At 43.8% G+C, this 15,749-nt stretch overlaps 1 protein-coding gene across 3 annotated transcripts in view; it reads left to right on the top strand.

Moving 5' to 3' along the window:
- Positions 1 to 15,749, top strand: part of TGFBR3 (transforming growth factor beta receptor 3) — a 215,599-nt gene that overhangs the window by 153,559 nt on the left and 46,291 nt on the right. For all 3 annotated transcript variants that reach the window (XM_030935974.1, XM_030935972.1, XM_030935973.1), the window contains exons 5-7: positions 6,538 to 6,721; positions 11,494 to 11,662; positions 13,531 to 13,678. In XM_030935974.1, coding sequence (XP_030791834.1) covers positions 6,538 to 6,721; positions 11,494 to 11,662; positions 13,531 to 13,678 — 501 coding nt within the window. The remainder of the gene's footprint in view (positions 1 to 6,537; positions 6,722 to 11,493; positions 11,663 to 13,530; positions 13,679 to 15,749) is intronic.

Here is a 15,749-nt window from a genome sequence, read left to right as displayed (position 1 = left end):
CCCACCCCTGAAAGGAGGGGAGAAGGGCTGGAGATTGACTTAATCATCAATGGCCAATGGTTTTATCAGTCATGCCTATGGAATGAAGGCTCCCTAGAAATCCCTGATCTGCGGGGTAGGGTTTGGAGAGCTGCTGGTTGGTGAGCATGTGGAGGTGCCGGGGCTTTGGGGAGTGGCGCTTGCCTAGAGGGCACAGAAGCTCCTCACTCCTTCCCCATACCTTGGCCTATGCATCTCTTCCATCTGGCTGCTGTTCCTGAGTTGTATCCTTTATCATAAATGAATAAACTTAAAGTGTTTCCTTGAGTTCTGTGAGTCATTCTAGAAAATAATTGAACCTCGGGGTCATGGGAACCTATGATTTATAGCTCCTCTATCAGAAGCATCTGAAGAGGGGCAGTCTCATGGGACTGAGCCTGAGCCCTTGATCTGTGTGGTCTGACCTATCTCCAGGTAGATGGTATCAGAACTACATCGAAATACACAGCATCAATTGGTGTCCTGAGTTGGAGAATTGGTTGGTGTGGGAAAAACACCCAGACATCCGATGTCAGAAGTAAACTATTGACAGTGGTGTTAGCATAGAGAAAAATAGGTTGTTTTTCTCCTATACACTCTTGCAGTTATTTTCCTTGCAATGATGATTGCAACCCTTTCTCATATTAGACAAAATTATTTTCCCTACATTTCTGATGTGTTTTGCTATTCTCTTTCTATCCTGCATTCTTCTACAAGCCAGACTCTGATAAGGGTACTACGCCATGAAAATTAATGCAGTGTCTGGAGCATGGACTGATAGACTAGAGGAATGACTTGGAAATATCTTGTCTTCATTTCAGCAAATGATATGATTTGGATCCATGTCCCTGCCCAACTCTCATGTTAAATAGTAATCCCACGGACGGGCACGGTGGCTCAGGCGTGTAATCCCAGCACTTTGGAAGGCCGAGGCAGGTGGATCACCTGAGGTCAGGAGTTCGAGACCAGCCTGGCCAACCTGGTGAAACCCTTCTCTATTAAAAATACAAAAATTAGCTGGGCCTGGTGGTGGACACCTGTAATCCCAGCTACTCAGGAGGCTGAGGCAGAAGAATCACTTGAACCCTTGAGGAGGAGGTTGCAGTGAGCCAAGATCGTGCCATTGCACTCCAGCCTGGGCAACAGAACAAGACTTCGTCTAAAAAAACAAAATTGTAATCCCAGCAGGGTGTGGTGGCTCAGGCCTGTAATCCCAGCACTTTGGGAGGTCGAGGTAGGTGGATCACCTGAGGTCAGGAGTTTGAGACCACTCTTGCCAACATGGTGAAACGCTGTCTTTACTAATAATACAAAAATTTAGCTGGACATGGTGGCACATGCCTATAATTCCAGCTACTTGGGAGACTGAGGCAGGAGAATCTCTTGAACCTGAGAGGTGGAGGTTGCAGTGAGCCAAGATTGCACCGTTGCACTTCAGCCTGGGTGACAAGAGCAAGACTCCATCTCAAAAAAGAATAAATAAGATAAAACAAATTGTAATCCCCAGTGTTGGAGGTGGGGCCTGGCAGGAGGTGATTAGATCATGGGGGTGGGAGGATTTCCTCTTTTTTGCTGTTCTCGTGATAGTGAGTTATCACAAGATCTGGTTATTTAAAAGCATGTAGCACCTACCCACTCCCTGTCTTCCTCCTGCTCCTGCCATATAAGTCATGCCTGCTTCCTCGTCACCTTCCACCATGATTGTAAGTTTCCTGAGGCCTCCCCAGCCTGCTTCCTGTACAGCCTGTGGAATCATGAGCCAATTAAACCTCTTTTCTTTGTAAATTAACCAGTCCCAGGTATTTTTTTATAGCAGTGCGAGAATGGACTAATACAGCAGGGTTCTTGGCAGGTTGTAGCATGATGCCCTTACAAAGATGAGGAAGGTTCTGTGAGGTCCCTTCGTAGTTGGTTGAACAACCTGGAACCCCAGCAAGGACTGCTAATGTGCTTAGGTTAGTGTAGGGGTGTACCTGTGACTCACAAACCTCAGTCTTGTCTTGGTCAACTTCTTGGAGAGTTAGATGAAAGTGCAGAAAGTGTGCTATAAAATTTAGTTATATATAGCTAATAAAATAAGGATTTTTACATGGTCTCTTCAGACTTGAAATATGGGTCTAAAGAATAATTGTAAGACTTTGCACTTATTTTGGGAGAATTATGGGTGTAAGGATAGTATAGAAAAGCCTTGTACTGGTGAAAAGACCTGGGGAGTTAGGTACCATCTTCTCTACGATCCTTCCTGGTGTGAGTGACCATTGTTCCTCACCTGGATTATTCTTGAAGTCTACTAATGATCTCCTGCTTTAGTCTCTCTTTAGACTCAACATAGCAGCCAGATCCATCCTGTTAAAACATTTGGTAGATGTTTCAAAAGTCCTTACAATGGTCTACAAGGTCCTGTTGAGCCTACTGGTCTCTGGGACCTGTGTCCTACGAACCTCCCCTCAGCCCTGTGTCCAGCCACACTGACCTCCTTGGTCTTCCTTTACCGTGTCAGACATTACACCTGCTGCATCTCAACTGTGAACGCTCCTTGCCCTGATGTTTCGTGGTTCTTTCATCTCCTTTAGGTCTTTAACTTCTCTGTGACCTTATTTTGCTCCTCTGGCTACCTTATTAGACTTTAATCTCCATAAGGGCAGGGGATTTTGTCTGTCATGTTCCCCTCTGTGTCTCCAGCGTGGAGAACAATGGAGTAGGCAGGCACTCCATAAATCTTTGTTGGCTGTATGTTTAAAGCATAGTTTAGTGTATTAGGCTGTTCTTGCATTGCTAAAAAGAAATACTTGAGACTGGGCAATTTATAAGAAAAGAGGTTTAATTGGCTCATGGTTCTGCAGGCCGTACAGGAAGCATAGCACCAACATCTGCTTCTGGGGAGACTTCAGGATGCTTTTACTTAGGGAGGAAGATGAAGCAGGATCAGGCACTCACACATGGCAAAAGCAGGAGCAAGAGAAAGAACGTGTGTCAGGGGAGGCGCCACCCACTTTTAAATGAGCAGATCTCATGTGAATTCAAAACGAGAGTTCGCTTGTTACCAAGGGGATGACCCAAGCCATTCATGAGGGATCTGCCCCTGTGATCCAAACACCTCCCACCAGGACCCATGTGAAACGTTAGGGATTGCCATTCAGCATGAGATTTAGGAGGGGACAAATATGCAAACTATATCAATTAGTAAATATGGGATCATAGCAGGGTTCAGCTGATGCCAAAGCTAATGCAGATGCTTCATGCAGCGTTCACATAGATAGAGAAAGGGATTTATTATAGGAATTGGATCATGCAATTATGGAGGCTAACAAGTCCAAAATCTGCAGAGCCAATGCCCCAGTTCCAGTTCGAAGGCCTGCAGGCTGCCGTAGCACTGGGAAGAGCTGATGTTCCAGTTTGAAAGCCATCAGGTAGAATTCTTACTTGGGAGAGGGTCAGCTTTTTGTTCTATTCAGGCCTTCAACTGATTGGATGAGCCCACACACGTCAGGGAGAGAAATCTGCCCTACTCAGTGTACTAACATTTAAATCTCATCCAAATGCATCCTCACCAGAATACCCAGAATAACGTCTGGCCAAATATCTGGGCACCTGTGGCTCAGTCAAGTTGACACATAAAATGAACCATCACAATATGCTTCTCAGACCACACCTGGAGACCTTGAATCTTGTCCCGACACCGTCTTTCGGAGACTATCCTGTTGATGCTCTGACAAGCAGGGTGTCTGGGGCAGAGCTGAAGAAGCTGGGGGTGTTGCCCTGAAAAAGCAAACATGTGATTGAGGTCAGGTGACACCTTTGAACACCTGAAGTCTTGTCTCATGGAAGAAAGACAAAGGAATTATTTGTTCTGGTAGGCATGGCTCAGACTAGTGTATAAAAAGTGAATCTAACAGAAAAGAAATCTGCCATCTTGGGAGCTAGTGAGATCTTCTTTCTGGAAGGGTGCAAGCAGAGGCCAGCTGTGACCAGGAGTCAGAAGTCTTAGGTTCTGGTCTGGGCCTGGTGCTGACTCTCTGGCCTTGGGTAGGCCATTAGCCTCTCTGAGGTGTCCGCTTTTCTGCTGTAGAGGTCATGGTAGCCTGCCTCACAGTTCCGCACATCAGGTGGAAATAACATCTGAACAATACCTTCTAAAACAACACCTTCTAAAACTCAGCTATAGCCTTGTCAGGGTCAGGAGAACTGGCAGTCAGGAGGAGAGTGCTGGTTCACTCCTTGCTGAAGCTGAAAATTTCCACTGACCTGCAGTCAGGGACACCTCACTGCAGCTTTGCTTTCTTCTTATTGGAATGTGCCTGAGGAGTGGCTGTTAACTCCAGTTCCAAATTCCTCAGCCCTGAGTGTATGAAGCTTATTGCTGCTGGCCCGTGAGGAGGAGGATGCCTGGAGGGAGCAGAGGGACTTGTTCCTCCTCCACGAAGCAGCCCCATCACCAGCTTCATCACGGCATCACTCTTCAATGACTTCAGGACACAATTCGGAGTTGCCGTTGGTATCTTCTGTGTTTGTGCTGTTTGCTTTCTTGCCTCTGGAATGCACCAGTGTGACATCCTGCTTTCCACTCTGAAAAAAATGTACTCTATGTATAACGTATTTAAAGCCCATTTGCTGTAGTTTACGGCCACAGCATGAATGAGAAACAAGAAGCAGAACATCCAGGGTTTCACGTCTAAACATTCAGAACTGTGCTGGCAGTGGGACAAAGGCCTCTGGACTGTTGTGGGTTTTTGGTGACAGCCTTGATAAAAATGCCTTTTTACTACAAGTGAAAAGAAAATTTTACTACAGTGCAAAAGTCAAAAAATTAGATAAACGTTGTTGGAAGTTCAGTGTTGATGAGTAGCTAAGCCTCTGAGAGTTACACTTAGGTGGGCTTGGTTATTTTTTGGCAGGAAAATGACGTAGGATTTTTTCCTTATTCAGGCGATGTCAAAACAAGGTCAGAGCTATATGTTCCACACTGGTTTTGTTTATAACTGGCATCAGGACATTCAGAAATGATCATGACTACACTTGACAGCACTGATACATACTAAGTGTGCAGTCAGTGGTAGCTGTTGTGAGTAGCTGTGGTTTACACCCAGTTTATTAGTGATTCATTCAGGGCTTCCACAGACCCTGTGTAATTCTACACAGCTACCACCGACTGCACACTTCCTACCTATCAGTGCTGTCAAGTGTAGTCACAATCATTTCTGAATGTCCTGATGCCAGTTATAAACAAAACTAGTATGGAACATGTAGCTCTGTACTATCTGTGTGGCCTGGGCATCCGGATATCTAGAAACTCTTCGGGTGATTCTAGTTTTCAGCTTGCAACATTAGTAGGTCATGGAATCAATTAAGTGCAGTACTTTTTTTGCCAGCATTTTTAGAAGATACGTTTATATAATTGTATAGAAAATATTAATGCCTAGCACAGTAGCTGGGTAAATATAATTTTGTGTGTGTTAAAAACACTGCTGTGATAGAACAACTAATAAAATCCCTGCCCTCGACTTACTTCTTAGTCTTACTTCAGAAACTGCTTGCTTTTCGTTATGAATACACGGTTCATGTGAAATTTAATACAAGACATTTATAGTTCTATGACTTGGGAATTTGTGAGCGTTCTTGCCCACATTTTTTCACTGTGACATTGAAAAAATCAGTTATTTTATAAATGCTAGCCAATAAAAATGGCATGCATATTTCACCAGCAACTCAATTTGATTATAGCACAGCAACAAAATGATGATTTTCCTCCTTTGGATGTGTTGATTACACATATACCTTGATATGCTAAGTCAGCAGTGGTCTAAATACATCCAGCAAGAATGAGGTACTTGCATAAATCATCCTGAAAGTTTTATTAGATCAGTTTAACAGCCTCTTGACTTCATTATCTGTGGGAGTTTGGGGGTCTTACAAAATAAACTGTTACAAACATTCATCTCACTGCTATGAAATAGAGCAATGTGATAGAAAGGCTGGCAACCTTTGGCCATTTTTATCTCGGTGCTGAGGAGAACATAAACCAAGATGACTCTCGCTGTGTCCCTATTGTGATGACTCTGTCAGCAGATGCCGCAGCTGTGGAAGACCTGGAAGTTGCTAGCAGGACTTTGGGATCACTTGTCTTGATCCTGAGGCTTTTTAGAAGCCCATGAGAACATTCATCAAGGCTTGCCACTTGACTTGAAATACATTCATTGTAAGATCGGTCTTCAATTTAGATTTCTTGGAAATAGCAGTGATAATTCTTATGATTACTCGATGTGCAGTGCAGTCCGTCATCACAAGGTTCTTTCAGAGTTCAGAGGGACATCCTGCACTGGTAGTTTTGCCATTGTCTGGGAGGACTAGGCTTGGGATTATTTCTTGAATCAGCTGCTTAAAAACGCTGATCTGCCTGTATAACAAAGGGAAGAGGTTCGATTTGCAAATACCCATTAGTTGTCTGAGAAGTGCTTTCTCTAATTATGATTCAGCTCCAGTGACTGCACCATGTTAAATATGCAATTCCGTTTCCTCTAGGTGTCTGAGGGTTCCGTGGTCCAGTTCTCATCAGGAAACTTCTCCTTGACAGCAGAAACAAAAGTAAAGAACTTCCCCCATGGAAATGAACATCTGTTAAACTGGGCTCGAAAGGAGTATGGAGCAGTTACTTCATTCACCGAACTCAAGATAGCAAGAAACATTTATATTAAAGTGGGGGAAGGTAAATTTTATGTGGCTTTGGTTAATGACTGATTTATGACAGGCAATTGTTTTCCTTTTCTGAAACCAGGTGGTTAGGGCAAGGAATCACAGAATTACAGAATGTTGGAACTGGCAGGGACCTGAGGGGCCATTTGGCCCCAGGCCTCTCTGTCACCCCCCATGTTCCCTCCCTTCTTTTTTCCTCTTGGGGAAGCAGGCCTGGTTATGGCCAAGTGAAAAATAGGGAGGAGCATGGGGAGAGAGGAGGAGGTTGTTGTGTGGGATTTAGAAGACACCCATGTACAGAAGTCAAGAAAAGTAAGTGGAGGCGAGAAGCTGAGGGTATGGGAAGGAGGTGATGACTGATGGAGTGTAAGAGTTGGCAGAATGGGTCAGCAGGTGGCTTCCTCTTACCTGTCTTCGGCAAACATCTGAAGCCTGTGTCAGTTTGTTGTGCTGAGACATAGGTTACATTTTGGACAATAGCAGAGGAAAAGTATTTAAATGTATTTTTAGTACAAGTGACTATTACAAGAACAAATTATTGAAGAAAAGAAGTGTATTGTCTTGATAAGAGATTGCCTATGTAAATTTCCTTGCATTACAGAGGGATAGAAATATCCAGAAACCCAGTTTTGAAAGCCTTTAAAAAAAAAAGAGAGAGAAACCTTCTCTTTCTTCCTCCCTCACTCCCTCCCTCCCTCCCTCTCTCCCTTCCTTCCTCAGGGTCTCGCTGTGTCGCCCAGGCTGGAGTGCAGTGGTGCAATCAGTACTCACTGCAGCCTCAACCTCCAGGGCTCAAGTGATTCTCCTGCCTCAGTTTCCTGAGAAGCTGGGACTACAGGCATATGCCATCACACCTGGCTAATTTTTACATTTTTTTTGTAGACACAGGTCTTGCTGTGTTGCCCAGGCTGGTTTCGAACTGCTGGCTAAGAGATCCTCCTCCCTTGTTCTCTCAAAGTGCTGGGATTACAGGCTTGAGCCACTGCACCTGGCCAGACCTTTCTTTTTTAAATCAGTATTTTCAGTTAAGTATATTTGGACCCCCCATAAGTTACTAGGAAATAGCAGCTCCTGTGAATGGGTCCTTGTTATAGCCAGCTGATTGTGTGAACACTGTGTTTCAGGTCTTCAGCATCCAGCATTCAGCATCCAGCTGCTTTCTGTTAAATTCTACAGCAACTGTCACCTCCTCACAGACAGGACAGGGAAGGGTGGGTTAGTGAACACTTGATCCCAGCTCTTGTTTGGATCTGGGCTGCTTTAAAGTGTGTGAGAGACAGAGGCAGGAACAGTGGACACAGACGTCAAAGAGGATGCTACATGCAGAAGCCATTTCAGGGGCCTTCACGTGCACCCCACTTAACCCCACAGTAATCCCAGGAGGAAGACGTCATTTCCACCATTTTACAGAGGGCTTAGTGAAGGGCTAAGTGAACCTGCTCACATCCAAGTTACTAACAAGTGGCAAAGCCAGAACCCAAACCCACGCTTCCTGACTCTTGAGTTTAACGCTTGTTGCCTGAGCTGTACTTTAAGTCCTAGCCAAATAAGCATAACTCAAAATGGAAAGTGGTCCACCTGGATGAACATCCTTGTTTAGTTGAGGCAGAGAGGAGGGGGTTTAGTTGAAGGTTAGGCTCGAAAAGTCTGTTTCTGTGCTCTCACGATAGGTAGCTAATAACAGAAGTCAAATCCCATTGAGACAAAATGAAAAATCTCTTTTAATAAAGACTCTCAGCCCTGGCCAGTGGGCCGCGTTTCTGAAGCAGAATTCTAATAGCATGAAAGAATGTTGATTACCCCTTGGAATTTGTTAGAATAAGAAAATTTGTTATAATAACATTTAGAATGTTGGACTGTGTTCTCTCGGCAGTGCATGAGCTTCTTTCTAAGCACAACAGTCACTTGCCCTGAGAGCCACGGGTTGTCACTTAATTGGTTAAGCCTGTGCACACTAGGCAGGGGAAGCCAACTTAAAGGACCTGCTGTCGGTGCAGTAAAAACTGGTTAACTCCTTGGTAACACCTTCGGAACCCCTGAAACTTGACTCCAGCCACCAGTTGAGTATAAGTCACTGGGCCACGCCATGGAGAGAGGAGCAGTAGGGAAAGGAGGTTCCTTGGTAAGGTCAGTGGACCATAAAGTGATCATGTTTATCACCACGGCTCAGACTCTACTGTGCAAGCCTCATCCCCCACTTCCCAGAATTCAACCTGGCTCTACCTTTCTTGTACCCAGGGATCGCAGGCCATGAGGCCTGGTTGCTCTAACCTGAGCGGTTCTCAGAGTGTGATTTCTGTCCCAGCAGCATCCACATCACTTGGGGACTTGATAGAAATGCCAGTTCTCAGGCCCAACCCAGACCAACTGAATCAGAAACTCTGGGGGTGGGACCTAGCAGTCAGTGTTTCATTCAGCCCTCCAGGAGATCTGATGCTTGCTGACATTTAGGAACTGCTCTCATCTGTATACCCAGAAGGGAAGAATTTAAGAGTTTTGCTCTTATCCCAGTTGGTCTTGCTGCGAGGCTTCAAGCAACACTGACTTACCACCAGAGCCTCAGTTTCCGCAGAGGAAAATGAGATGTTTGCATTACCCCCCAGGTTCATTCCCACTCTCAGAGTATATCCTTCTGTGTCTCAAAGTCATTTGTCAATCTTTTCCTAAAATACAAATAAGCATGTGACTCCCCCCGCCCCCAAACTTGCCAGGCTTCTACCCGGGAATTCCCCTTTGTGGTTTCCTTTCTACTTGGCACTCGGTGTAAGTTTTGATGCCAGGCATTCGTAAAGTCATTGGGGAGAGGGGGAGAAACCACACACAACAAAAGTGGTCAGCTTATTCAACTTAGTGACAATGGCATCTGGGACTGGAGCCCTTAATAACATCAACTTTTGAACAATTAGACCTTTCCTAGTGGCTTCACATGAGTGAATATTTTGTTATTTGTCTCAAATCTCACATCATTGTTTGTTAATTCAGGAAACCTATACCATATGCCCGCTATGTGCCAGATACAAACCAGGCGCACCTATGAACTGGATATGCCGGCCACAATCCCAGGAGGGCCCTAGTCTCTTGAGTTCCAGACTGGCCTGTCCCTAGCCCATAGACACTCTTTCTTAATTAAATTTCAACCTTGCCATTCCAGTATCATTTTCCATCCTGTGATGTGGGGGAGGCATCCGCAGGGCTGCAGCTGCACGGTGTGTATACCTCATCTGCTCATCTGGCAAAACCCTCAGCAGATGTGGAAGGAGGCTGCTCTAACGGCAGTCAGTGGAGCCTTGAGCTTTTCTCTCTGAGGGGGAGGGGAATTAGAGGAGACTGCAGAGGGCAAACCCAATTCTCTCTTGCAACGAGCCCACAAGCAGAGGTTTTGGTCCCCTTTGTTCTGGGGTGGTGCTGGGGGTGCTGTGGTGACCAGAGCCATGATGCCCCAGTGTGTGCTGCAGACCTGAGCACAAGGGAGATTGCACAAGTTGGGAGGGGGAGGGACAGTATTAACCCAGTCTTGGGACCCCCTGGTTTGATTCCTTACTCCAAAGTGAGACTTCCATGTGGATTTGAACCCTGGCATCCTGTCCTCAAAATGGAAAAGGCAGAAGTCTGTTTTATAATAGTGCCAGGCCTCTGATTAATTATCCCTTCTGAAAAAAGCATGCTACACCTAGAACTTCCTTGACACTGGTCCCAGCTGTCACACTGCCAGCAGTTTCTTTCAAGTTCTGTTGAAACATTTAAGCCCGTGGATGGAAATCCCATCAGCCGCCGTGCTGTGTAAATGGCATGTGCCATTGGGGGAGTGTCTTCAGATTCTGGTGCTTGCATCACTTTCCCGGGTAGAGGTGGTGAGCAACTCTCAGCACAGTGAGATAATGTTTGCGAAAGCACTTTGTAAACTGTAAAGTGCCATATAAACTTGAGTGGTCTGTGTTCAGATTGTGAGAAAGAGTGAAAGTCTGCCTTCTTTGTTTCCCCCAAACTCCTACCTTTCATCTTCAGAGCATAAAGTGCTGTGAGGAATACATATGAGGGAAAGATTAATTCTACATGGGGCGTCGGAGGATTAATTAGGTGGTTGCCTGTCCTGATAATTGATATAACAAATAATCCAAGGAGGAGTGTATTTGGGGATAGAATGGATTGAATGTTAAATATGCTGACCATGAAATACCTAAGTATTGGATTTTTAGGTAGGAGATGCTTGGTAGACAGATGACGGTATAAGTTGACTGCTCAGAAAAGGAGTCATGATCCAGGTACAGGTTGAAACCATGGGAGTGATTGAGATCACCTAGGAAAAGAATGAGATAGAAAGGGGATTGAGGAAGGAGCTGAGAAGTTCTTAGCCTTGGTTTATATTGGAATCAACTACAGAGCTTTTCAAAAAAGAAAGCTGCCTAGGCCCCCCCGGGTGTTCTGAATCAGATTCTCTGGGATGGGGTCTAAACAGATTCTGAGCAGAGGAGGAACCAGTGGAAGAGATGTGAAAGATAGGTCAGAGGAAATGGACAAGGACAGGAAGTATCACAGAGAACAAGCGAGGAGAGGATTTAGCCAAAAGAGGCCCCTAGTTGGGGGCTAGTCAATAGGAGGTCACTGGTGACCATAACAGGATGCATTTCAGGGCGGTGGTTGAGGAGTTCACAGACAAAGGCCCATCCTTTGAGCTCGTGGTTCCCTGTGTCCGCCATTTGCTCAGTTTTACTGTCACCCTCCTTCCTTTGAATCTGGTTACCAAGTAGCTCGGTGGTTTGACAGATTGTCCTGTGCCTCTTTCAGATCAAGTGTTCCCTCCGAAGTGCAACATAGGGAAGAATTTTCTCTCACTCAATTACCTTGCTGAGTACCTTCAGCCCAAAGCTGCAGAAGGGTGTGTGATGTCCAGCCAGCCCCAGAATGAGGAAGTACACATCATCGAGCTAATCACCCCCAACTCTAACCCCTACAGGTAAGCGAGTCTAAGTGTGTGAGTGTGAGAAGAGATGAAAGTAAAGATCTTCCTTGACTTGAGGCAGGGAGAGGTGCAGCCCGTCCTACACAGGAGGGAAGGGAGCCATGGATGCTTCACGCAGGAGGGAAGGGAGCCATGGATGCTTCAGGTGTGTTTCGTCAGATGTGTTTCACAGAAGCTTTGAAGAAGAGAGTAAAAGCACTGGTGGTATATTTTATATTCTGCATCTGTCCCTAGATCCCAGATATTTCAGATGAATTCCTGAAACCTGTTCTGAACTTCTGGGTGTTAATTACAGGACACAGTCCCTCTTGCTCCGTCTTTATCACCTCTGACTAAGGTTATCCCTGATAGAAAAATTATAAAATATACCCTATTAATATAATTATCATCTTAGTAACCTTTGTTTTTAATAAAGCTCTGTTTATGGTGTCCTCAGAGCACTTAGGCACTCAGAGCTGTTTGCTTTAAATCTCTGTGTCTGTGTGTGCACGCACGTGTGTGCTGGAGTGGCCCTCCATGGTGACATACCAAAGAGCCATTCAATAGAGCTTGCCTCTCCCTTGTGTGCTTGGTGTGTGTGTGTGTGTGTGTGTGTGTGTGTGTGTGTGTGTGTGTGTGTGTGTGTGTATGCTGGAGTGGCCCTTCATAGGGACATACCAAAGAGCCATTTGATAGAACTTGCCTCTCTTGTGCACTTGTTCTCCCTCTCAGCTTCCTACCACTGGACTGGAGATTCGACCCTCCCTATCAAGAATAATTAGGGAATTTAAAAAAAAGAAAAAGGAGAAAAAGTAGGTTCTTTTCCCACGTTAGCCTACATTTCACCCTCCTTCCTTTGAATCTGGACTAGTGACTTAAAAATTTAAATGTATATTGTAGAGGGATTTCGAGGTTAAAATTCTAATCAGTGTTTGACTTTAAAAGTGTGTAAGCTACAGATCAGTTTTGGTAAGATTCCACTCTGTCCACTTGAAGAATTTTGTGGAAAGTGAAAAGGGAATGGGAGTAGGAGCAGTCTGGTGAATGTGCTTCAATGTCAGCCTGAGGCTTCATTGGAGTATACTATCCTTTTTATGATTTACAAGTGTGTAAAGCTGAGATGGAAAGAAAGACTGTTCCCTTCAATTCAGAACGACAGGGATGTTATTGTTTAGTAAAAAATTCTCTTTTATACGAATTCTTAGAAGTTTGGGTTGTGTTCATCAATTTTCCAGTAATCACTTGGTTGACCATCTGTTTTCTTTATTTTAATAACCTTATATCCAGAAGTTTGGGAAAGTAAATGCAGATATGATTCTGTAGCAATTGTTAATGACTTAAGCAAACCTTATATAAATCAAGAAATTCTTTAGCCTTTTGTCTTTTATTTTACTCTGAAGTTTCCTAATTTTTTTTTTTTTTACCACCATGCTTCCCTTCTACCCACACCACCCTCCCACAACTCACCAAACTGCCACCTACTTCGGTTTTGAAGGAATTTGAGCATATAGCCAAGTGGGAATCCTATACATCGAAGGTGTTAAAGGTTGAAAAAGCAACAATACTGCTTCAAAAGTAAACTCTTCTGGTTCGTTCAAGTCCATTTCAAACAGTGGCTGCATTAAGTAACCCCCTCTTTTCCACCAAAGATGAGAAAAACTTTAGTGACTAATTATCAGCAAGCATATGTTTCTATTGTTATGTAAAATAATTTTGTTATGTGTGCAATAACAATCTGTTTTGCACATGTCATTGGCCTGGGATCAACTCCAGCTTTTTAATCAACTGGCCAGACACTAGAAACATGAAGACTTGGAAGAGGGGAGATAGTTGCAACTTTCTGGCATGTAGGTCTTAACTTTGCCTTTGTTTTCCATTCACAGTGCTTTCCAGGTGGATATAACAATTGATATAAGACCTTCTCAAGAGGATCTTGAGGTGGTCAAAAATCTCATCCTGATCTTGAAGTGCAAAAAGTCTGTCAACTGGGTGATCAAATCTTTTGATGTTAAGGGAAGCCTGAAAATTATTGTAAGTTGGTTGAGTATGTCTTTTGTTTTGTTTAGATGAATGACAGCATTTTAAGCTGTGCTTATATGTGTTATTTTTAGAGTTTCTGCCTCTTTGGACTCTCTAAGCTTTGTCAATTATTTTTCACTTTGCAAAATAGGATGCTCCTATAAAATAGGTGTGGTCGTTAAAACATGGCCTCAGATTAAGACAGACCCAGGTCTGAGTCCAGGTAATCCCACTGTGACCTTTGGCAAGTCCCCTAACCTCTCTGAACCCCAGCTCCCTCATTTGTGAAATTCCTGAAAAACATTAGTATGCATTCCACTACTAGTAAGTGTTAGGTAATGAACACAATTAAGCCTTCGTAATGAGCATCCCACAAGGACCTCAGTGTCACAGTTCCGAATATCAGCTTTTATTATGGAGTTAGGTACTTAGAGAAAGTATGGAAAATTAGACTGACCCCAGCTCACATCGTTGACTTTTCTTTTTGAGTCAAATACAAAATATTGGCATGTCTTTTTGCTTGCTTCCAACTCCTAAGTGTGAAACACTGATAGAAGAATCACAGTAACTGCGAAGTCAGTGAAATCATGCTGGACAAGTCTACTCCAGCTAGTTCCCAAGGCCCTCTATTTAATAGAGATGTACACACAAGGCTTAGCCCATTGGCATGATGGGCAAACAGCAGCTGGTTTCCTCAAAAGTTGAATGTTGAAACTTGGTAAAGTAAATCTTATCTCAAATATACTTAGACAATAACTATTTTACTGAATTATTGAAAGTTAAAGAAAAATCCTCCTCCCTATTTTTTAAGAAGATAATTATCTCTTTAGTATCTCTTTTGTGGGCTCAAATTTTTATGCATCGTCTTTAATTTTTTTTTTGGCCAATTTCTCTTTTAGTACCTGCACTGAATAAGTTGAAGTGGGTTTTATGTTTTCAGTATTTTGGGAGAGGGATGCCCTTGGTTTTGGTATTATTCATTCATTCATGGCACCTTCCATGTGATACCACAGTAAGCAAAGCCAACAGTTCCCTTGGCAACGTCATGTAAAAGCACTCACCAGAGGCAGCAGGCAAAACCACTAGCACACATATTTTAATTTTAAAGTAATCGTTTCTGGTTCTCGCGGGTTTTTTTTTTTAAACTTTGCTAGGATCCCATTGAGCCATCATATGTCATGGTGATACATTAATTTGTTGTCAAGCCCAAAGCCTAGCCATGATCTGAAGTCAGAGATGTTTTGATTGCCGTCTCTGGCCTGGCATGAGGGGTGTTGGTGACCTGGGATGTCTGCTGCTTTTGCTGCCTGGCACACCGGCCAAATGTTTTTAATTTCAGAATAACAAAAACAGGAAAGGGAATCATGCTTTGAAAGGCAACAGCATACGGGACCTTTTAATTCCCTGCTGGAGTTTCTTGTGTAAATATTCTTTCAGCCTTGACCCTTCAATGGCTCTTTCTCTCCCTGAGTATGTGTGCGTGGCCCATGGCAGTCCTGAAGTTCACTTTGAATGTCCCCATCTCTCATATGAATCAGAAAGGCTAGAAATGAGATTGCTCATCCCAGTGCAGGATCTGTTTATGTTCCTCTCCTTGGCTGTACTCTTGTTCCAGGCCAATTTTGGACAATGCATGACAACATTACTAAACAATTAGGTAATGTTTCATGATGGTCTTTTTTATTCTCCCAACCAGTTGATGCTTTGTGATTTTCTAATTCCCTGTTTCAGATGTGAATTCTGACTGTGCTGTGAGGGAAAGGCAATCTCACTGACCTCCTACAAAAGTTTAAATTAGTGTTTAGGAAGGGGGCAGTGGTTTATAGAAACCTTGTTTCTAGTTGTTTCCTTTAGAGACAGCATAGTGGAATGGAAAGAATCTTGACTTCATGCCAGACAGGGCTAGATTTAAATCCCATCTCCAATGATTACTACTCCTAGTAGATATTGTGCAGTCTAACTGATGAACACTGAGTCTGTTTGGTCATCTGTGAAATGGGTATGATGATAGTACTCACCTTGAGTTTGTGGTTCATTAGCTGAGTTCGTTTGTTCATTTATTCGCCAAGTACTTGTTAAGGGC

This window comes from Rhinopithecus roxellana, chromosome 8, assembly GCF_007565055.1.
Source record: "Rhinopithecus roxellana isolate Shanxi Qingling chromosome 8, ASM756505v1, whole genome shotgun sequence".
NCBI lineage: Eukaryota > Metazoa > Chordata > Mammalia > Primates > Cercopithecidae > Rhinopithecus > Rhinopithecus roxellana.
Note: the sequence above shows the minus strand (reverse complement) of the source record. Positions and strands in the feature narration are given on the sequence as shown.